Consider the following 24003-nt stretch of genomic DNA (forward strand, 5'->3'; position numbering starts at 1 on the left):
CAAGAGGGAGTAAAAGCACATCCTTCTTCTCTGCCATCTTGGTTCAGTCTCAAGACCAGCATCTCTGTCTTCTTCATTCCCAGGTCAACTGTGAGAAATACAGTTCTATCTCTAGGTAAGTTTTAATCACTAAAGTTGAAAATATAGCATCATTTCAGTAAAAATTCTAACCAACAGTTCCACATCATATCTACATCAAGAAAAGCGTTAGTCAAATGCTATCTGTACTAGAAAGCACTAACATGCTGAACAAGTTAAATTCATCAGGCTTTTAAGGATCTCAAACCTATTTCTGTAATTCAGTCCCTATCTTCAAACTGAGTCTTTAGTGGATATAACAAAACCTCGTTTTATGAGCCAATGAAAAGCACAGAACAGCTACTCACAGACCAAGAGAATAGTCTCATCTTAGGTCAGTCCTTTTTCATTTGGTAACAATGACAATTCCACTCACAGAAAAGAGACTCCCAAATTTCAAAGGTTTAAAGTTTCATTAGAAAAATCATACACAAAATAAAAAATAGATTTATCAAGAACAATAATGGCATTATTTCATTCAGCAAATTCATTTAAAACATGGGTTACAGTACAGAAAGAGAAATGACAACATAAAGTCTCATATAACTAACTGATCTGGGAAACCAGTCCCTTAAAAGGCAACTGCAGTTCCATTTTCCAAGCTCTCTTCTTAAGTTGAGGGTCTTCTGTAATTGGGTTTTACATTAAGTTTTCTCCATAATAAGTTTAAAGATGCATGTCACTTCCTCATCACCACGTACTTTATTCCCCAAAATGTTTAAACCAAGTACCTGATAAACAGGTGTCTCTGTTGCATCCAATTCTTTTATTTTGTTAAGGAATATGAAACTGCTTTGAAAGTCAATCCAAGATCAAGTCCATACCAAAGTTCTAGCACTTGGATATTTGTCCTTGTTTTTTTGGAAGTATTATTAACAGTCATCAATAGCTGCACAACTGAGATTATAATGAGTTTTTTTTTTTCTCTTTGTAAAGTCTGCCTACTAGGTTCTACCTCTTCCCTTCCGACACCTGGGAGCTCCACCTCCCCAATCAGATTTAGATTTGGGAGGACGTGATTTTGTTCTAAGTCTCTCAATTTCTTCTATGGTCAAATTATATGAGTTTAAAATTTTTCATAAAGAAAAAAAAAAAAGAAGTCTCTTTTTATTGTTTCAACAAGAAAATATTAAAAGCCTAAGAGAAGTTTACCATCTGTCCCAACTCCATTCCATCAAGGCTGTCAAACAGTTTCCCTTTTGCTGTGACAGCAGTGGCAGGATGCCCATTATCAACTACTGTCAGCACTAGTATGATACTCCAGATTGGGTCTTCTTCACTGCTCACTTTATTTCTAAAAAGCAAAAGCCCTTGTAATTAGTTGAAATCTATCAGAATAAATTCTGTCTCTGAAAGTGAAAGTATTTGTGTTGTTCCATTCTGTTCGGTTACATGCACATGACAAAAGACAGGATGACTCATTTATTCTGGACAAAACCAGACAGTGACAACTGCAAGGGAGTTTGCCTAAAATATTCCTGCAGCTTGGAGAAACTAAAGCAAAGTGCAAGTTGGAACAGAGTTCTAAACAACGTCTCCCAGTTGAAATTCATACTATCAGAAAGAAGGTGAAGGGGCATTAATAGGATCACTGTCCTAAAAACTATCGAGGTGGAAAGCCACCTCTGTGTGCTCCTCCACGGCCTCCCCTGAAACCACCTCTTTCTCCTCGGAAGTTAGATCGATTTCTTTCTCGCCCGCGGCCAGCAGAAGTCCCACCTCTTCCTCCTCCTCTGGGAGCTCCACCTCCCCGATCAGATTTAGATTTGGGAGGAGGTGATTTTGGTCGAAGTCTCTCAATTTCTTCTGTACATCCAGTCAAGTAGGAATTCGGGGTACTGAAGTAGGATGCATACGTTTCTGCATTGTAGTTGCTATTTGTAAGAGTTGGTCCAACTGTAAGCCAGCCTGAAATGGAGGGAAAAGTGATTATCCTTTCTTTTTCTTTTTTCCATTTCTCTCTTATTGATCCTCTAGGAGCTATTTCAAATCTCCAATGCATTCTTTTTCTCACTGTTGTGGCCTCACCTATTGCAGAGCACAGGCTCCGGACGCGCAGGCTCAGCGGCCATGGCTCACGGGCCCAGCCGCTCCGCAGCATGTGGGATCTTCCCAGACTGGGGCACAAACCCATGTCCCCTGCATCGGCAGGCGGACTCTCAACCACTGCGCCACCAGGGAAGCCCCTTCAATGCATTCTTAAAGGTGTCCCAATCACTCACCCAATATTGATATTTTTTACAGAACACATGGCATTTAATCATGGTTATAAAGATTTCATGTGTATATATCCTGTTTTTCCTCTTAGACTGTAACTTTTATAATATAACTTCTTCATTGTCTCCATCCACATTTCACATTCTGTGAGAACAGCACTTAGAAAAAAATATTACACACTGTACTGAGTTTGGGCTTAGTGAAAATTTAATAAATTTTATATCACCTTCCTACTTGTAGAAAGAATACAACAGTTTTCTGATTAACATCCTGAAACTAACTTTTGCCTCTACTCTTCCCAACCACAAGAAGCCTGTGCACTGCAACTAGACAAAGCCCACATGCAGCAATGAAGACCCAACACAGCCAAAAATAAATAAATTAATTAATTAAATTAAAAAGAATCAGGTTCTTCATAGGTTCACACTATTTCTGCCCTATCATTGTGAAGATTATTTCTTAGAATATTAGGTCCATTATAAAATGCTATAAAATGAAAATATTTTACTAGGATCATATTCTAAAATATAGCAGCCATTTTTTACAAAATTTTGTTCAGCATTTAAAAAAATCGTCAGTATCTAACAGTACACAGATAACTAAGATCTGTAATATATGAAGAAAAAATGACAGATAAATCAGATTGTGCCTTTTATGTCTCATCTAGTAGATACCACCCTGATAAGCAGAGAAGTACCTAATCAGATGAAAGAGTACATTGCACACCTATGTGGTCTCACTGACAACTGAATTTATGAGACTTTTACTTGCTCCCTTCTGGTTTGTTTTTTGGCATGTATGTTGTGTTGTGGAACACAACACACAAGCAAGAGGAAAGAAAGGAGAAAATTTAAAGATTTAATAAAAATAGTTCATATTGCCTCTTTCATGCTATACTGCCCCTTACATAAATAAGACATGTAAATCTTTACAGAGTAAACTGCAAGGGACTCCGCCTCCCACCCACAAATTCTTCATTGCAATAGCATTTTATTACAACTTCTAAAGGAATTACTAAGACCCAAGTTAGTTTAAATTAGCCTGGCTTCAGCATACACGACACATATAGCAACTTTTAAACCTTTTAAAGCAATAGTAGAGTACTCCTATGGTATATGTGATATATACCTCTGACTACCTCCTTGAGGAAGAAGTGCATTTGAGGATTCAACCCAAATAAATTAAGGCCCCTTGAACAGACTTCCCTCAATTGCTCCTACTATTATTTACATGGTTAACCTCCAACTACCTACAATTTCCCCAAGCAGATATTCCTTCTTAATTTTGTTTTACTAAAGCTAATACTAAAATAATTTTTGCGGCACTTCCCTGGTGGCGCAGTGGTTAAGATTCCGCACTCCCAATGCAGGGGGCCTGGGTTTGATCCCTAGTCAGGGAACTAGATCCCACATGCACGCCACAACTAAGAGTTCACATGCCACAACTAAGGAGCCCACAAGCCACAACTAAGGAGCCCACCTGCCACAACTAAAGAGCTGGCGAGCCACAACAAAGGAACCCACCTGCCACAACTAAGACCCAACGCAACCAAATAAAGAAACAAATAGAATAGAATAAAATAATTTTTGCATGGGCAAAGAATGGGCAAAGATAAAGAACTGGATAGTAGTTTGAAGCAAAAAATAAAATTTGTACCTCTAAGACTTTGTTCAACTGGTAGAGATACAGATAGAAGTATATTGTATATGAAAGATATAATGTATAATCTAAAGTGGATAAGGTGGCCACAGCTAAATGGATGGAGAAAACCCGCATTATATTATAGTTTTGAAATATTATAGTTATAAATAAAAATTGGCATTAAGCAAAATTTCTATTTTAGTTGCTGTTTATGCTTATACCTATAATATACGTAACAATTATTCTCTCTACTCCTTAAGTTCTTCTACTCATGTTTAAAAAAACCCACTAATTACAATAATGCTATACGGCCATTAAAAGCATTGTAACTAATTATTTAAAATGTAGAAATATATTTGACATAATATTGAGAAAAATACAAAATGATGACTACAGTTATATAAAAATTTGTATGCACAAGAGAAGTGGAAAATATTATGTAAAAAAAAATGAAAATAATTCTTGGAAGTAGTGAGGTTGAATCTCTTTCCCTCTTCAAAATTTTCTTTAATGTTGTTACACTGATTTTCAATTACTAAAAGATATCCATCTGTTTGATGTTGCTATTACTCTTCAAATAGTTTTGCTTTTTCTTTAAAGTTTTCTACTTCCTTTAAACAGCAGTTGCCACTGGAGATTGTTCCCAGATTCAGGAGCTGTTTTTGGGTAGAACAGGTCAATGATGGAAGAGAAAAATCTGTTCCTTATTTCCTCAAACACTAGAGCCATAATCTTGATATTCAATATATATGGACATCTACACTTTCTGAAAAACACACCACTCCAGTTGAGTATCTAGTGATGTTACTTTCTTTTAAGCCAGTGAAGAGGAAACATTTGCTTGCCACAAGCTCTGCTGCCAAAATATTTTACTTTGATAACAGAGTAAAATCATCCACAAAATTTCCAAACAAGATTTCATGTATATGTTCAATGGAAGTCTAAACAACTCAAAGTTCATTCTATAGCTGTATATATACTATGTATGTAGTGACTTATGCATGAACTGTATGTGTATTGTGAAAAACTGGTTTAAAAAGATTAAATTTAAACCACAGCATTCCCACCCTTTAAAAATCAATATAACATTTTAATTTAGAATAATTCAAGGATGCATGCTGCAATTTCCGAGATAAACACTGAAGGAACAATAAAAGAATATCTAAACAAGCTAATTAAAAAAAGAAAAACTGAATAATACAAGAATACTTAATCCAAAAGAAACAAGAGAAAAGGGAACACAGAACAGGTGGTACCAATGTAAAGCAAACAGTTAGATGGTAATTTATGCCCCAATATATCAGGAATTACATTAAATATAAACTGACTAAACAATTCAATTAAAAGATAAAGATAAAATGGATGAAAACTATGTGTTTGCTCACAAGAGATACACCTTAAATGTAAGGATATGGAAGATCGAAAGTAGAAGGCTGGAAATAATATGCCAAGCAAACACAAACCAAAAGGAAGCTGAAATAGCTATAATAATGTCAGATGAAGTAGAATTTAAAGTTGAGAAACACTGGGTAAAGAAGGACATTTCATAATAGTAAGAGGGTCAATCTACTAGGAAGGCATAAAAATTTTTACCTTTTAGATACACCTAATAACAGAATCTCAGATATAAACTAACAACTAAACAAAACCACAAACCCATAATCCTTATAGATTTTAACATACCTTTCTTATAGAATAAGTAGTTTTAAAAAAAATCAGTAAAGACATGGCTGATATAAACAGCAACAACAAATACTACAACCAATCAAAAAAAAACATATTGTTACATTCTTTTCAATCAGACTTAGAATATTTATCTAAATTGGGTCAAAAGCAAATCATAACAAATTACAAACAAGTGAAATCTTATGGTATATGTTATTTGACAGTATTAATCCAAAAAGCAATGACAAAATGATAACTTAAGCAACACAATACTGAATAACCTGCCAGCAGCAAAACTTTACTTTTAAATATAGGAAACATTTTCTCTAAAGCCAAGCCCCAGAGTAAACATTTCACATGCAAAATATTTCTTTGTAAAGAGAATGTAGTTTTTTACTTTCCTCTTTATCATTTTGCACAATTTTATGAAACTTAAGGCCATCAGTTTCTACAACTGAAATAGTTTTAAGATACTGTGTTCACCAACGCACACTCACAAAGAAATAGCTGACAGGGCTGAGGAGTGGGTAGAGAAGTGATGGATTACGTCATACATACATAAGGCAACTTTAAGGATTACTTTTTTTTTAGAATGAACATCAGAGTTTCTTCTAAATTCTTAGGTACTTTTAAGGCCAATTATTCCACTGTAACTTCTTCAATTTTTACTTTTTATAAAATGTAGACTGTTTAAGACAAATAAGATCCTGGCTCATTTCAGCTTTTTTTTTTTTTTTTTCCCTTCAGCTTTAAACAGCATTTCTAGCATGGTAAGGCCAAACAGGTTGATTTTATATATTGTGACTGAAGCGATGCAATGTTCTTAAAAGCTACTTCTATATTTTCTGAGAAGAAACAGATGCACTATTATTTCAACAATACTTTGTAAACAAAAGCTGTGCCCTCTATAAAAGAAAATCCTAGTCCATAAGATTATTATTTTCTATTCATTTTTTTTTCAAAATAGTAAATTCACATTATACCGATTTAGTAAAGTGTTAAAATTTTGATGAAACAACATCATGATACATTTAAGGAAAGAAGCCAGGTACTTTAGTTTCTAATAAAGCCAAGATCTGTATTTCACAAAGGTATGGTTATTTTCTGCAGGATCATTTTATTAGCAGACATTTAGTCCTGTCCAAAAAGTCAGAAGACATTTGGTTCATGCCAAAAGATACTTGAAATTTAGTCCTATCCAAAACATCCATGAGCAAATTTGGTCCATGCCAAATGGTTTTGGACAGGGCCATATATCAAGGTCATTTTGGTGTGGACCAAATATCTTACAGACATTTTGGACAGGACCAAATGTCCTTTATGCATTTCTTCACTCAACATAATATTTACTCAATAACCTGAATGTTGGGTAGAGAGAATAAGACAATCTCCGATTTCTATGAGACTGCATACTAAAGAGACTGACTATAAACATATGCCCAAATGAATCTATAATTCAGATAACGATAAGTGCTATGAAGAAAAAGAAAATAGATTAAAGGGAAAGACAGCAGTAGGAGGAAGGGAGTGGAGTGGCAAGTTGGCTAATTTAGACAGGGTTGTGAGAAAAGATCCATCAGGTATTTGAATGATAGGAGAAAAGTCCATGGAAGAGTACTGAGACAAGACTGAGCTTAGCATATTTGAAGTATAGCAAGAAGAAGAATCAAATATATAAGAATTTTATTTTACATAACACTGTGTGTTCTTTCTTAACATCTATATCCCAAGGAACTATCAGTTTTTTTTTTTCCTCCTGAGGTCTTACCTGGTCGAATTGTACTATCTCTTCCAAATAAATGAAGGCGTCTTCTACCAAGACAAAAATGTTCAATTATATGAAAAATTTCTACAGGCTTTTCTATATTGCCAATTTCAGGTTCTTCTGTGATAATCAAGTCAATGTCAACATTAGCATGAATGAAGTCCCCGTCTGTGCTACGCTTAACAGTTCCTTTGATCCCCATAAGGCAGTGTTCCTAAATAATAATAAGAGCAGAACAATTAATCTCTTTTCATCAACAGTCATATTTCACAACATTTTACATTTCTGACGTTCTTCAATTCCAAAACAATCCTCATTTCTCTGAATCTTTGGGATATAGGTCTCTGGGCAAAAACACAAAAGGAAAAACCTGGATCTCTGGATCTGAGAAGACTGCCAGGGAAACTAGACATTACAGTATTAAACTTGGGGCCATGACATTTTAGAATTGAGTCAACAACCGTAGAATCTTTTCCTCTGCAACCCTTGATAATAACTTCTCTTCAGCAGTTATGGGCATGGCACCTGACCTTGGAATCTTAAAATGATGTTATACTGGGCTTCACATGATCCAAGATCAAAACTATATATAAGGTATAAGCCTTTTCATATGGAGAGGACTTCAAGCATGGATACAGACTTATAAATACTCAACATAAGTAAATGTGAAAACCAAATGATTTCCTTTTTTGTTGTTTGTTTTTTGACCTCTATTTAATCTGGATGACAGAGTATAGTTTAAATAAATTTAATCTCACTTGACTCCATGAACCAATAATAGCAAGGATGGCTTAGATTCCCTTCAAACAGAATTTCTAGTCCAAGAAAAACTTTAAAAAGACCCTCCACCAGAGTCTCCCTGAAGAGTGAAAGACTGGAGGACAAACTGTTAAACCCTGATAACTAGCTGGGCAGTCCTCTGAAGCAGAGGTTCTCAGTGGTTCTTGTTCAGGTTCTTACGTAGAAAAAAGAAAGGAAGGGGAAAGAAATATTCATCTAAGCTGGCCAGCTATGAGTCTTGCTGCCATTTCTTTTTTCTCAGCATAGAGAAAGGAAAAAAAGCTCAGGGTCAGAAGTACTAAAAGCCCATATCTGACTTAGAATTACAGCAGTTTAAGATATACAGGAATACCTTCTTCAGCTCAGTATAGGTTGATCTGAGTGAATAAAATATTTTTAAATTAACTTGGACGTATTACTTTAATGCTCAATGCCATTTGTACAAGTCAAAGAGAAGGATCTTTCCACCAAAATTAATTAAACAGTATACAGTCATTTGGAAAAGCTTGAGAGAAAATAATGAAAATAAAGAAAACAAAACAGTAAAGGCAATACCTTTGTTCTCTGGAAGACAGCCTTTGGATCTAAAGTCTTAGTCTTCCCAGGATTGTTTTTATTGGTTTTAATCCAACAAATATCTTCACATCTTCTGTAACCCCACTTGCGTAAACACTAGAAATGAAAGAATTTTTTTAAAAATCCTTAGCTAAAAGAAATAAACAATACTTAAAATAACCAACCAGCATTAAAAACTTCCTAGAGGTTTGAGACATTAAATTCCAAGGTGTCACAGTAATTTTGTCTTTGTGCAGAAATAGAAAAAAAGAAATACTAGTCTTTAAATATACAGCCATTATACAGAATACATATACCTTCTGAATATTAATATACAGTTGATATCAAAACATAGAAAGGATTACATAATACTCTGATTCTTTAATACTACCTTCTACTGTCATCAATAGAAAGTTTTAAATCATAAGAAAACTCAGTCCCTCTTTAATCAGAAAATAATTCAAAAGATAATTTTGAATAAATGGGCCACACTCTTCAAAATGTTAAGGTCATGAAAGATAAGAAAAACTAAGAAAGTCTTCCAAATAAAAGAAGATTGAAGAGACATGAAAACTGATGACACTAAGTGATCCTAAGACCAGAAAAAAATTATTTATACTGTATAGATGTTATAAGTGGGACAACTGCAAAAACTGTCTTATTGAGAATAGTATCAAAACAGTGTTAATTTTATGATGCTAATAATTGTACTATTATTATATAAGAAAATGACCTTATCTTCCAGAAATATAACTGAAACACTTAAGGGGAAAGGGACATTATGTCTAGAATTTACTCTGAAATGGGGGAGGGAAAAATGGTAAGAATGAAAAAGAGTAAAAGAGAGTGAGGGGGAGAGGAGAATAAAAAAGTAAATGTGAACATTTGAGTTTCTGGGTGAATGGTAAATGCGGATTGTTGCATAATTTTTAGAACTTTTCTGTAAGACTGAAGTTATTTTGAAATAAAATGTCTTAAAATCAAAAAAAAAAAAAAGAAAATTTTGCTCCTTCCACCTCAACTTTCTATCCTCCGACAAAGCTAAAAACTGTTGAAAATGTTCTAACTGATAACTTCTTTCCAAATGAGTCTTATGTTATTTTTATGATTTAATGCTAAACCTCAAAAATTCAAAGACTTAAAATTGTTATTATATTTCTTTACTGAGTAAAACTTTACTTTCATCTTTATGTAATCTAGACAATAGAGAGATTTGAACCTTAGTGTCCTAGAACATGTTATATATGAACATATAACAAATACTAGTTAAGTGAGTACTCAGAGTGGCATTTTGAGGCCCACAATATGTATGTGTTGGCTAGCTGCTGGGAAAAAAAACGTGAATAAGATATAGTCCTTACCCCTAGTTGATTAAGAGCAAAGTAGGGGGAAATAAGTAAATTGTGCAGTACAATATTGTTGGTACTATGATCAAGTATAAATAGAGATGTAGTGGAACACAAAATATACACACTTTTCAGGAATGCTCTTATTGTATAAACTGAGTTTCACCACAAAATGAAACTTAGATTTTTAATTTAAAATCTCAAAAATCAAGATCAGTACCTGTTCCTGTTGCCAAGTATTTGTTTCGCACTGCATTAAATATCACAAGGGCCTAAATCCAACATTTCCTAATCAACTTAGCACAACTCATGAGTATTTATCATGCTGAATTATTTTTGTAATCATTTGGAGCCAAAAGCTGCTTTCACCAATATGATAAATTGCTGCATAAACAAATAAGATAAAACCTCCTAATCAATTTCAACCTAATTTGGGGGGTGGGAGAAAAGTCCAAAGCCAAACATTAGAACTAAAAAAGCTAAATACCAATATACCTATAAAAACATACAGTATGTCTCTATTTTCTTAGATTTTCTATAGCATCTTAGGGAGGTGCCAGCAATAAAATAGATACCCTATATACAGTTATAGTCTTACCATGGATTTAATAAATGACAGAAGCAATGATGTTATCCAACAGTCTCAAACTTGCTATTTATACAAAGAATACACAAGCAATTGCAGAATTTCAGGATTTGACAACCAATTCATCTCAATATAATCCTACTTAAATTCTTCACCTGTCAAATGGACACCTCCTAAAATTACCAGGATTTAAATGAGATCATAGGCAGTAGATCAAGTAATATTTCCTAAAAATGGAAAGTATTATTCAATAACAAGTGAGGTAACTGAAACACACAGAGTAAATATCTCTTTACCCAAAGTTTCACTGTCGGACATCAGAATTGAGACCAGAACTAGCCACAATGCTTCCATCATAAAAAAGCTTTATTATTTTGTTTCCATTTAGAAATCCAAAATAATCCAATCAAAAAACCAAAAAAAGTTCTGAAATACAATAAATATAAGGTACTTAAATTGAGATGTTATAACTTCTTTCTCACTCTCATGAATTTATTCAAATTATGTGCTCCAGATGCTGTGTTATTTTTCCAATTTGATTTGGCTTTCATTTGGAATTCAGGAGTTAATGCTAGCCAGAAGAATACTTTTTAGCTACTAATAATGAACAGTAAATGACACTAAGCAGCTTGCTTTTGAGCAGCAATTCAGTTTCAAATCTCTGAACTGTTCTCTTCCTGCAGTTGTAATAAATCATATTTTGATTTATTCACCCCTAATGCTAGTTAACTAAGGGATACTGCCTTTTGCACATTCTTTTTTAAACATTTTTTTCTTCTGAATATTTTAATACTGTTCAAGAAACAAAGGAGAAAATAACATTAATCTTCAAACTTTTTATGCAACATACTGTGTTATTTTTTTCTTACAAATTTAAAAAACCACTTAAAAAAACACCATCTTACCACTCTTCCAAGGTCCAATCCCTCCCCAGAACCACACCAGAGAAAAATAAATGATCGAGGTGCTGCAATCTCATCAATTTCTAACTTCATGATCTGTAAGAAACCAAACCAATATTGCATAGAAGCATTGTTTCCCATTCATCCTAAATCCAAAAGAACAACCATTGAGATTTATCAGGACTTACAGTAAATGTGTTCTTTAAATGTACTAATTTTCATTAGGAAATACAATGGAAAATAAATTTTATTCTTAAAACTTGTTCTTCTGGTTTTTTATTCCCTATTAAGACAACACAGATGCACACATGCACATACATACACTTGATTTTCTATGGAAAGAGTTTACAGGAAACCATATTTATAGAATTACAGAATTTTATAAGTTATGGCTTGAGAGCAACCTGTTACCATTTACAGAAAAACTGAAAAGGGATTAAATTACGCCAAAGATAGGGGCAAAATTAAAACCATAACCACAAATGTTTGGGGGAGGACTTGGTTTCCAGTTCTAAATAAAATAAATCAATATACACATTTCAGTATAATGACTAAGTCTGAAATGTCACAAACAATAGACTATAATTGTTTGCTTTGTATTTGTTAAGTGTGTCAATTTTAAAAAAAGTTCTGCAATAATTAAATCTCTAAATTGGGGAAATACCATATACTTGTATAAATGACTATAAAAGCAACCATTTTACATGGTATTCCTTTTCTTTTAGCTTCCTGTCACAGTTAAGAAGTTCCAGACACAACGGTTCAAGCAAATATTTTTAGTTTCACGTATTAAGAAAACCTTAACTTCTACCTGAGTGGATCATAACCACATCATCTATAATTTATCTAGGTAAAAATACATTATTTGACAGTGATAATGGAAAAAAAATTACAATAGGCATAAACCCATTCAGTTTTATACTTCCGACTTTAAGTCTTCATATATCTCATCTTATATTCTCATAGGAATATGAATTAAAATAAATATGTAATACGCACACACACATAATATTCCTACAAACGTCTATACATGGTATGGCTAAAGATAAGTGATGGCACACATCAGTGAAGAACATTAAGCAAATTACTCTCTTGACATTACAATTATAAATGCTAAATGTTGGTATTTTAAGAAAGTGCTTATATTCTTTTTGTTTTTGTTTTTTGTTTTTGCGGTACGCGGGCCTCTCACTGTTGTGGCCTCTCCCGTTGCGGAGCACAGGCTCCAGACGCGCAGGCTCAGCGGCCATGGCTCACGGGCCCAGCCGCTCCGTGGCATGTGGGATCTTACCAGACCGGGGCACAAACCCATGTCCCCTGCATCGGCAAGCGGACTCTCAACCACTGCGCCACCAGGGAAGCCTGAAAATGCTTATATTCTTAAACAAAACACACTGGCCTCTACTGACTCTCTAATGTGAAAAAGAATACCTGTGAAACCCGAATGCTTTTCTTATTTATACTTTATTTATATTAGCTACTGGCACTTTAAGGTATTATCACATAAACGTTAAGAGCTTAGGGCTCTGGGGCCAGACAAAACTTTTCAATATACATATAAAATGGAATTCCTTTATTTCAAAAACTCTGTTAGTTTATCATATATAATTGAAGCTCCTGCACCTTCACTGACCAAACCTTAGAGATTCGCTAGAGAAAATAAAGTTCAACCTAACCACTAATCATAGACATAATAAGATTAATTTTTCAATTTTCTTTTGACTAAATTGACCAAGATTGTTTTACATTATTAATCAATTTTGATGAGGATATGGTGAAATAGATATTTCTTAAACACTACTAGAAGGAATGTAAATTTGTGCAACCTATCTGGAGAAATTCTCAGCAATATCAAGAGCATTACATCTTTAACCTTAAGTTTTGGGGATACTATATACTGTATACTTTTCTGTTTCAACAATAAACACAGATTACACTTATCAGAGGAGAGGAAAAACTTTTGTAAAGTAAAATAAAATAAAAATAAAATAAATAAAATTGCCAGAGGTACTGAAGCTGAAAGGGAAAGCTTCAAGGAAGAAAAACTGAAGTTATTACATCTTGAAAAATAAGTAATATTAACAATAGTTAATAATTATTAACTCGGAAGATGTGCAAGGATTCAAAGCAGTTCTCTATGAAACACCAGTCTAGAATTTCAGTCCTTTCCCGTCCCTACCTCTCTTCTGTGTTCAGTGCTCCTGATCACACTCTCCTCCTCGAAATTCCCTATTCCCTTGGTTTCCGTGACATTCATACTCTCTTGGTTCACCTCATTCATCTTTCACCCATTCTTTTCACATCTCTTTTATAATGTGCCTCTTAAATGTAAGTTTCCTGAGGATTTACAGTAAATCCACTGTATCTTAATTGAGACACTATCTCAAGACAAATTCATTTATTCTCATAGGTTTAATGTGCTAAGGCTTTAAAATCTGTATTTTGAGATGATCATATCTTTTAAGTTTCATAATCTTATTACAACCTCTACTTGAATGTCTCACATACACCTCTAAATCAACACATTCAGTAGAATCTAATCACTCTAATCCTGCTACTATTCTTAAATTGACTCTCTCAGCTGGTGATCTCAACCCATTTATCCCAAGATTCAAACTCCTGAGTCATCCTTTACTCTTCCCCTCTTCCCAATCACTAGATCTCGCCAGAAGTATCCACAAAACATTACTGAATTTATCACCTCTTTTCTATTCTTATTAACATCACCCTAAATCAGGGCCCCTTCATCTCCTAACTAGACTACTGCAACAGTGTTCTATCTGCTCTCCCCTCTCCAGACTTCATTTTCTCTAGTCTATCCTCCTCTACACACTAATCTGACCATTTTACTAAACTGGTTAAAGCCCTTCAAAGACTCCTTAATGCCTTTAGGCATTAAGCTAAGCTTCTAAGAAGACAAGTCCAAGCTTCTAAGAAGACAGCATCTCAAGACAGTCCCAATCTGTGTTCCAACATCAACCTACATACAGACCTCCCTCATCCGTCTCTTTGCCTTCATCCCTTCTGCTCTTGCTGTTCCTTCTGCTTGGACTCCCTAATCCACCCTTTTCTTCAGCTGTCCAATTCCAGCTAATCTATCCATACATACTGTTCATGTGTCATCTCCTCTTTGTTTATGTCCCCCAGCTTCCTCAGCTTGGTCAGTTTTTCTCAGATCACCTTATGCAGTCCTCTATTATTGAACTAACAATATGATAATGCAATTATCTGTTTAGGTCATTGTTTATTTTATCCCATTAAACTGTGTGCCCCTTAAGGCCAAATACTAAGTCTTATTCATCTTTCAATCTCCAGTACCTAGTTGCCTAGTACAAAGTGGTGCTGAATAAATATTTGTTATTTTTGTTATTGATCAGTAGAAACAGGTTACTTTATGTAACTAACTGAAGCTATCAGCTTGTTCAATTTTATTTAGGAAAATATAACATCACAATTATATAATACTGAATTATATCACAATTATATAATACATATGTCCCTTAAATCTATTATACTGTAAGTTCTATAAAGAGTAGAAATTATGTTCATATGTGTGTGTGTGTGTGTGTGTGTGTGTACGTATACTCTGATGTTTACTAAAACTAACCAAATATGGAATGTTATCAACCAATCTGTTTTTAGACTTATTTCTAGCTATACATTCAAGGACTCTAAGACTGGAATTTTGAGTCTTCCACAGACATTTACTCACTACCTGCTCAACTTCTGCCTCAAAAAGACAAATCAGGGCTTCCCTGGTGGCGCAGTGGTTGAGAGTCCGCCTGCCGATGCAGAAGACACAGGTTCGTGCCCTGGTCCGGAAAGATCCCACATGCCGCGGAGCGGCTGGGCCCATGAGCCATGGCCGCTGAGCCTGCGCGTCTGGAGCCTGTGCTCCGCAACGGGAGAGGCCACAACAGTGAGAGGCCCGCGTACCAAAAAAAAAAAAAAAAAAGACAAATCAGACTAAAGATATAATATTTGTTAATGTACCTTAGACCTTCAGCCATAATATATACTATAAATCTGTATTTACAATTCCTAAAAAAGTAGGGATATTTATAATATTACTTTCTGATCAGACATATATTTATTTGAAAAATAAATAATTCATTACAATGTAGAAAGTTTGATCATACATCATCCCAAGTCCAGCATTTTTCATTAGCAGTGATGCCAGTCTCTCTGTAATATTCTTCTAAAGGGGGTTCAAGAAGAATCACATCAAATTTGGGTGTTAGTTCTCTGATGTCAAAGGCTTCTATATCTGCTTGTAAGTACCTATTTGATTAAAGCATAAAATGTAAGAGATTTTCAAATACTTTACAGTGGTAATGAAAGAAATTTCTTAAATATTTCCTAAACACTATTTACAAAGTCACCATGAGCTAATTACTGAATACCTTTTTATGGAGGAGTATCCTTCCTCAGTACAGACAGTAAACCATCTACCAGTGCTCTTCCAGAGGACATGGATACACTCACACCACAAAGTAAAATCACAGTCCCACACAAACATCCAAAATACAAACTTCTCTCATTTCTTATATTGAAAATCCATACTCAGATGAGTGTCTGAGCCCCTTTCCATTATCACCTTAATATTCCAAAGAATACCATATTACTTTTTCCATAATTGTTAAGTTAGAAAAACTATTTGTTAGTAAGTTTTAAATTCCTCCCTCTAAAAAAGTTTCTAAAAATGGACATAATTTTCTTTCCTTAGTTTGTGCCTTAGTAATATTGTTTAACAGTTTTTTCTAGCTACTTAGTATAAATTACTACTAGCCTTTACTTAATGGTTATTTCCACATAGTATGAAAGTATTTTAAATATACTTTAAATGTAAGAGTGTTTTTAAATAGGATGAATATTAGTCTGCTTAAATTTTTGCCACAAACTCAGACTTCTTTGCGGTTCTTCTAATCATTAACAGTATACATTTTAGCAAACTGTTAAATGTACAAAATGTCCAAAGTAAGCTAAATGTGAAATAAAGAGAGTCTCCAATTTCAAAGACCTTAAACACATTTTTTTAGGAAAGCATTAGTCTGTTTAGCAAAGGTTAAAATGAGTTTTTGTATTCCAAAATGTTAATAGCATCTCTGGTTGCTGAGTTATAATTAACTTTCATTTTCTTACTTTCTCTAAGTTTTCTAACTTTCTTCAATAAATAATTTTTGGGAAGAAAAGTCATTTAAAAACATTTTAAGATAATCAGGAATACAACAAATATGATTTTCTAAGAAAAAAATTTAAATTAGTAATTTAAAGTAAATTGTCTAGAAAACTGAAAATAAATTAAATGAGAACCTACTGTGTACTCAGCACTGGAGTTTCAAACTAATATATTTTACTATACAGAAGAAAGTGAATGTGTTAACCTTACAAAGACAGTGAATTTTTTTCAAACAGAAAAGGGGTTACATGATAAAAAGACTAATATTTTAAGCCTGAGTTGGGAACAAAAAACCCCACTTACATAGGAGGAGTGTTAGATTTAGCTATTAACTCATCCTTCAGCCTGATGAGCTCCCTCAGTTTAGGGTATTCTTCAAATCTGTCAGCCAAACCTGAAGAGGAAACATAGTAAATTTCAAATTTCAATACAAATGAGTATCAATGCATTCAAACGTGACGAGCCTGCTCAGAACACAACAATACACAACCACCTCTTCATCCTCACATCCTTTTAAAATAGTCTGAGGACTTTTAAACAATTCATATATACATTTTATATACCTAATGACCCTAATCCCACATTCAGGCAAACTCCCAGATGTTCTAAAGCCCAGATCAAGTCAATTAACCATTTAATTTCTCAAATTTATTAAATTAACTAACCTGCTTATAGCATCAAATTTTGCCATTTGGTTCTCAGGAAAAGAAAAATTTTTCTTTCAATCACGCTTTTTGCATTTTCTTTTTACTCAAAAAAGTCTTTCTCCCAAAGAATCTAGTGATTGTTAAAATTTTTACTTAGTTTCTTAGACAGTTATCCAAAGCAGAGAAAATGAGGATTTCTCTTCTTTACTACTGATGATCTTAAATTAAGTGGCTACACTTTATGGACACAATCCCAGAACAAATCTAGTTAAAAAGATAATGAGTCCCTAACAGTCATTAGCTCACACCTCATTCACTCTGATTACTTATCTAAATTGTACTACCAATTCCAAGATAAGTCACTTTCTCTAAGAATATTTCCTATATCAATATTTATAGTTTTAAAGATCTCACTCCACATTATTATAAACCAAATCCTCAGATACATTTTCAAGCTTAAGACCTTGAAAAACATCTCCAAGTTCCATAAAGGTTAAAAACAGGAGACTTGTTCCCATGTCCTCAAAAATATTTAAATCTCTGAGCCTCAGAAGAAATTTTAGGTAAAACAACATAATAACTGTTTAAACAACTGTAGGAGTAAGTAGGGCTTGAATATCAAAGATTCCTAAAAGTTTTTATTTTGTTTTTTCTTTCTTCCCTACAAGAAGCATATTCATGACAATATAAATTATATAAACATCTTAAGTTGAAAACCAGAAGTACATTTTAATAACTTTAATATCAAAGAGTAAAAAAGTGAAAGATTTTATAAAGCCTCCTCAATCAGTGGTTACAGATCAAATTTCAAATGAAACAAGTTTGAAGATTTTAGTACAGTCAGGTTTCAATCACAATAGAGTCAGCTCTCAATCATCTACAAAACAGGTACACCTTTTTCTCAATCCATAATAGTTTCCTAAGTACATTTTCTTTGCCTTGGAGAAATAAGTATCTTAAAAGCAGAAAGTCTGATAATGAAATTTGATTATATCAATATAACTTATCATAACTTTGAGGAGAAAAACAGCTTTTTGAAGTATAATTGATAAATAAAAACCTTATATATTAAACCTATATTTAACGTATGCAATTCGATGAGTTTGAACATATGCATACACCTGTGAAACCATCACCACAATCAAGGTAAGACATATCAATAACCTCCAAAAGTTTCTTTGTGTTCCTCTGGTTTTAGTGTGTGTGCATGTGTATGTGTGTGTGGTAAGAACACTTAAGTAAGATGAAATCTACCCTCTTAAATTTTTTTAAGTACTGCTGACTATAGTCAACAGTATTGCTGACTACAGACAATTTGCTACACAACAGATCTACAGAAAAAATTTATCTTGCATAACTGAAATTTTATACCAATTGAACAACAACTCCCCATTTTCCTCTCTCTCTACACCCTGACAATCACTCCTGCATTCTCTGCTCCTATGAGACTGACTACTCCAGGTACCTCATAAAAGTGTATGTATTTATATACACATACTATTTTAGGTACCTCTGTAAGTGCATGCATATTTGTCATCCTATGACTCGTCTATTTCACTTACCATTATCATAACTTTTTGTGCTACATCTAAATTTTGCCTGTGAAAACATTAAAATCAGTTTCTACATGTTGCTTACAAACAAGAAAGGAAAAAATAAATTGGATTACATCAAAATTAAAATTTTTGTGTTGCAAATGGTACCAACAAGAAAGTAAAAAATGGGAATTCCCTGGCGGTCAAGTGGTTAGGACTCTGCGCTCTCACTGCCAAGGGTGTGGGTTCAATCTCTGGTCGGGGAACTAAGATCCTGCAAGCCGCGTGTGGCCAAAAGAAAGACAACCCAAAGAATGGGAGAGAATATTTGCAGATCATACATCTGATAAGGGACTTGTACTGAGAATATATAAAGAACTCTTACAATGTAATAATAAAAAGACAAATTACCAATTAAAAAATAAGCAGGGTTTAGACATCTCTCTAAAGTAGGTATTTAAGTGGAAAAATATGCATAGGAAAAGATTCTTAATATCATTAGTCACTTAGGCAATGTAGATCAAAACCACAATGAAATACTACTTTATACCACTAGGACTGCTATAATTAAAAAGATAATAAAATGTCAAGGGTGGTAAGAAACTGGAAGCCTCACATATTGTTGGTAGGAATGTAAATGGTACAACTGCTCTGAAAAACATTTGGGCAGTTCCTCAAAAAGTTAAACATAGAATTACCACATAACACAGCAATTCCACTCCCAGGTATATACCGAAGAGAAATGAAAGCATACATTTACACAAAAACTTTACATGAATATTCATAGCAGCAGAGTTTATAACAATCAAAAAGTGGAAACAACACAAATGAATAAATGAAATGTGGTATGTACATACAATGGAATATTTGGCAATAAAAAGAAATGAAGTACTGATAATATGCTGCAACATCAATGGCCCCTGAAAACATTATGTTAAGTGAAAAAAGCCCAGTCACGAAATATCACATGTTGTATGAGTCCAATTATATGAAATGTGTAGAATAAGCAAACTGATAGACAATAGTCAATTAATGATTACTTAAGGCTGGGGGGCAACTGTGGGAGAAGGAATGGGAATTGACTGCTAATGAGTACTGAATTTCTTTAGGGGAGATGAAAATGTTCTAAGGATGTGGAGAAAGGGGACTTGTACACTGTTGGTAGGAATGTAAACCAGTGCAGCCACTGTGGAAAACAGTATGGAGGTTTCTCAAAAATCTAAAAATAGAACTACCACATGATCCAGCAACTCCATTTCTGGGTATATATCTGAAGAAAATGAAAACACTAATTCAAAAAGATACACGCACCCCAGTGTTCTTAGCAGCATTATTTACAATAGCCAAGAAATGGAAGCAACCTAAGCGTCCAGCAAAGGTAAATGGATAAAGACAATGTGCCATATATATATATATATATATATATATATATATACACACACACACACACACACACACACACAATGTGGTGTATACACACATACACACACTTATTACTCAGCCATAAAAAAAAGTGAAATTTTGCCTTTTGCAACAACATGGATGGATTGGAGGGTATTATGCTTAGTGAAATAAGTCAGACAGAGAAAGACAAATACTGTATATTATCACCTATACGTGGAATCTAAAAAATAAACTAGTGAATATAACAAAAAAGAAACAGACTCACAGATAAAGAGAACAATCTAGTGGTTACGGGGGGGAGAAGTGGGGAGAGCAAAATAGGGGGAGGGGATTAAGAAGTACAAACTTCTATGCATATAATAAATAAGCTACAAGGATATATTGTACAGCAGAGAAAATACAGCCAATATTTTATAATAACTATAAATGAAATATAATCTTTAAAAATTGTAAACTACTATTTGTACACCTAAAACTTATATAATATTGTAAATCAACGATACCTCAATTTTTTAAAAAGTTCTAAAATTAGATTGTGGCAATGGTTGCACAAATCTATAGATATTCTTAAAAAACTCAATTATATTCTTTAAATGGGTGCACTGTATGGTACATGAATTCTCTCAGTCAAGCTGTTTTTAAAAATGTAGGGATAATGCCTTTGGTAAGCTTATCGGTAGACTGGACACAGCTGAGAAAAGATTCTGAGCGTGATGATATCTCAATAGAAACCTCAAAAACTGAAAAGTAAATAGAACAAAAATTGGAAAAAAAAAAGCCAGACTATCTAAGGAATGTGGGACAACTACAAAAGGTAAAATGTGTAATGGAAATATAAGAAGGAGAAAAAACAGAAAGAGGAACAGAAGAAATATTTGAAATAATAATGACTGAGAATTTTCCCAAAATAATGTCAGACATCAAACCCCAGACACAGGAAGCTCAGAGAGTACCAAAGAGGATAAACGCAAAAAAAAACCCAAAGCAAACAAAACCCAGCTATACCTACACATATCATTTTCAAACTACAGAAAATCAAAGCTAACGAAAAAATTCTGAAAGAAACCAGAAAAAAAAAAAAACCAAACCTATTGAGGAACAAAGTTAAGAATTATACCCAACTTCTCAGAAACAAGCAAGAACAGGGTGAAGTAAAATACTTAAGTGTTGAAAGAAAGAAAACACCAATCTAGAATTCTGTACTTTGCAAAATTAATCTTTCAAAAGTAAAGGAAAAATAAAGACTTCCTCAGGCAAAAATTGAGGGAATTTGTTGCCAACAGGCCTGCCTTGCAAGAAATGTTAAAAGAAATTCTTTAGACAAAAGGAAAATAATGTAAGTCAGAGAATCAGATTTACATAAAGAAAGGAAGAGCATCGAAGGAATAAATGAAGGCAAAATAAAAATGAGGGATAGTTACAGAACCAAAATGAAGGAAAGATGGAAGGAAGAAGGAAAAAAGTAACACTGCTTGATGGAAAAAGAGAGTGTACTAGAAGTACTAGGAATGGAAAGGGGAAGCCAAGCCAGGAAAAATAACTTTGTTAGAAATAAACCACAAAATGGATAAATTACATGCATGTAATCAACAGCCAGCAATAGCATATTCCCAACAAATCTGACATACCTACATCTCTGATGAAATTTTGAGGTCTATGTCCGGTGTCTACAAAATGTTGGCAGTAATCATTATGGGGATTTAAACTCTGTGTTCCCTAAAGAAAACGTCAAAATTAAATAAACAGCATTCGCTCTGAGGGCAGATACACTAACACTGTACTTTATTTTTTATTATGAGGCCATACAAAATATAAGTTAATTGACATTAAAAAAAACAGAAAACATCACTATTAAAATAATAGTATTACAATTCAGTATCTACAGACATTAATAAAGCATTATCTCATCCTAAATGGGCAAGCATCAGAAGAATATTTCATGAATAATTTTAAATGACCTTTATAATAATGATCCCTCAATAACTGAAAAAATCTTGAAAACAAATAAGTATTTAAAATCTTTTCAGGCATAGAGCTGAAATGTGAAGTTATGGACGTGAAAATTATTTTTTTACCTTAAGAAAAGTACTAGAATCTTTGTAAATCTCTTCTTCATATGGCAAATTCTCTTCCTCCTGTTGTAGTTCTAATTCATCCTTGGAAAAGGAAGTATACATTTTATGTATAAGAGGAGTATCTTACATATTATGACATCTCGAGTATTAAGACTCATATAAATATTTTCTTTCCCTAAGACACAATAAAGTTTTCAAATTACTGTTAAAGTCAAATATTGAAGTCAGGACTTCCCTGGTGGTCCAGTGGTTCAGAATCTGCCTTCCAACGCAGGGGACACCGGTTGGATCCCTGGTCAGGGAACTAAGATCCCACATGCCGTGGGGGAACTAAGATCCCACGTGCCGCGGGGCAAGTAAGCCCGTGCACGCGGCCGACAGCTAGAGAGAAGCCCACGGGTGGCAATGAAGAGCCCACATGCCACAACTAAGGCCTGATGCAGCCAAATAAATAAATATATAAAATACAAATTTAAAAAAAATTTTTTAATCTTAAAAAAAACTTGAAGTTTTTGCTTTCTCATCATTAGCTGTAACTAGTTATGCTTATAATATATAAAATAAATATTTCTTTTTCATTCTCTTCAGTAATAATTGTCTATAACTACTAATTTTGTTGACTAAGTTATCTAGGATTATTTATCTCTGATATAATACCTTAAATATTAGAATTTAGCTCAAATCATGAAAGATATGACCACCAATGGGCAATCTTATTTCTACTAGATCAAACCATATGAAACTGCTATTTTATAAGTCAAAAATGTTAAAATATCAGAAACTGTATATGGTTTGACCTAATATAATCACAAATAGTTAAGTTATATAAGAGGATATATCAAATGCAACCAATACACAAGAGAATATCTATGAAATTAGATAATTATACCTAAAGATTTACTGAAACTATTTATTCTCTTCTCTATTGAATATAGTTCTATGACAATTAATTTGAAAAAAATGGAGGTAGGTTTTTTTGTCCTTAACTTTCTTTCTTTTCAACTACATATTGTAATTACAAGTTGAGAAGCTGGGTTTTTGCCTTGGGCCTCTGTCAGAAATGGTTCTACACTGCTGTCTAGCCCATGAGTTCTCAAAATATTTTAATTGTACTACCCTATATTGTTAACATGGAATAATGCAACTCAAAGAAGACAGTATTGTAGCCCCTTGAAGTATGATTGAATTATCCGAAGTTTCTGATACATCTACCTCCTTACTCTTATTTAAGAATGCTATTGCCTAGTGCTTACTAGGCATTATGCTAAGTGCTTCATATACATCACCTAATTTAATCCACATACTTCTGTGTTAAACTGATATAAATGTCTTAAATTTACCTAATTACATCAACAATTATTCAGTATTCTGTCAAAATTCAGCTTCTGTCAAATTCTGTTTTCCTGGGTAAGACTCTACGGATTGTAAGGACTTACTTTCTTCTTGACCATAAAATTGTCCCATTCTCTACTTGCCTTATATTCTTCCATTTTGTCTTCATCTGTCTCTCCTTCATCCTGATACTTACGTTTTGCATTTGGAGCAGAGGTATCATAGGAAGCCCTGAAAATTAAAACTGAAATATCACTCACAAATACATACAAGATGTATAAATGTGTCCATTAATA

General features: G+C 33.6%; 1 protein-coding gene across 2 annotated transcripts in view; it reads right to left on the bottom strand.

Moving 5' to 3' along the window:
• Nucleotides 1-472: 472 nt before the first annotated feature.
• Nucleotides 473-24003, bottom strand: part of METTL14 (methyltransferase 14, N6-adenosine-methyltransferase non-catalytic subunit) — a 31804-nt gene continuing 8273 nt past the window's right edge. For both annotated transcript variants that reach the window (XM_004316134.4, XM_019927864.3), the window contains 9 exons: nt 23851-23938; nt 22376-22456; nt 21929-22016; nt 17018-17108; nt 15675-15816; nt 11539-11631; nt 8702-8818; nt 7370-7580; nt 473-1986 (listed from right to left, as the gene is read on the bottom strand). In XM_004316134.4, coding sequence (XP_004316182.1) covers nt 1682-1986; nt 7370-7580; nt 8702-8818; nt 11539-11631; nt 15675-15816; nt 17018-17108; nt 21929-22016; nt 22376-22456; nt 23851-23938 — 1216 coding nt within the window. In that variant the 3' untranslated portion in view covers nt 473-1681. The remainder of the gene's footprint in view (nt 1987-7369; nt 7581-8701; nt 8819-11538; nt 11632-15674; nt 15817-17017; nt 17109-21928; nt 22017-22375; nt 22457-23850; nt 23939-24003) is intronic.

Source organism: Tursiops truncatus, chromosome 5 (genome assembly GCF_011762595.2).
Source record: "Tursiops truncatus isolate mTurTru1 chromosome 5, mTurTru1.mat.Y, whole genome shotgun sequence".
NCBI classification, from domain to species: Eukaryota; Metazoa; Chordata; class Mammalia; order Artiodactyla; family Delphinidae; genus Tursiops; species Tursiops truncatus.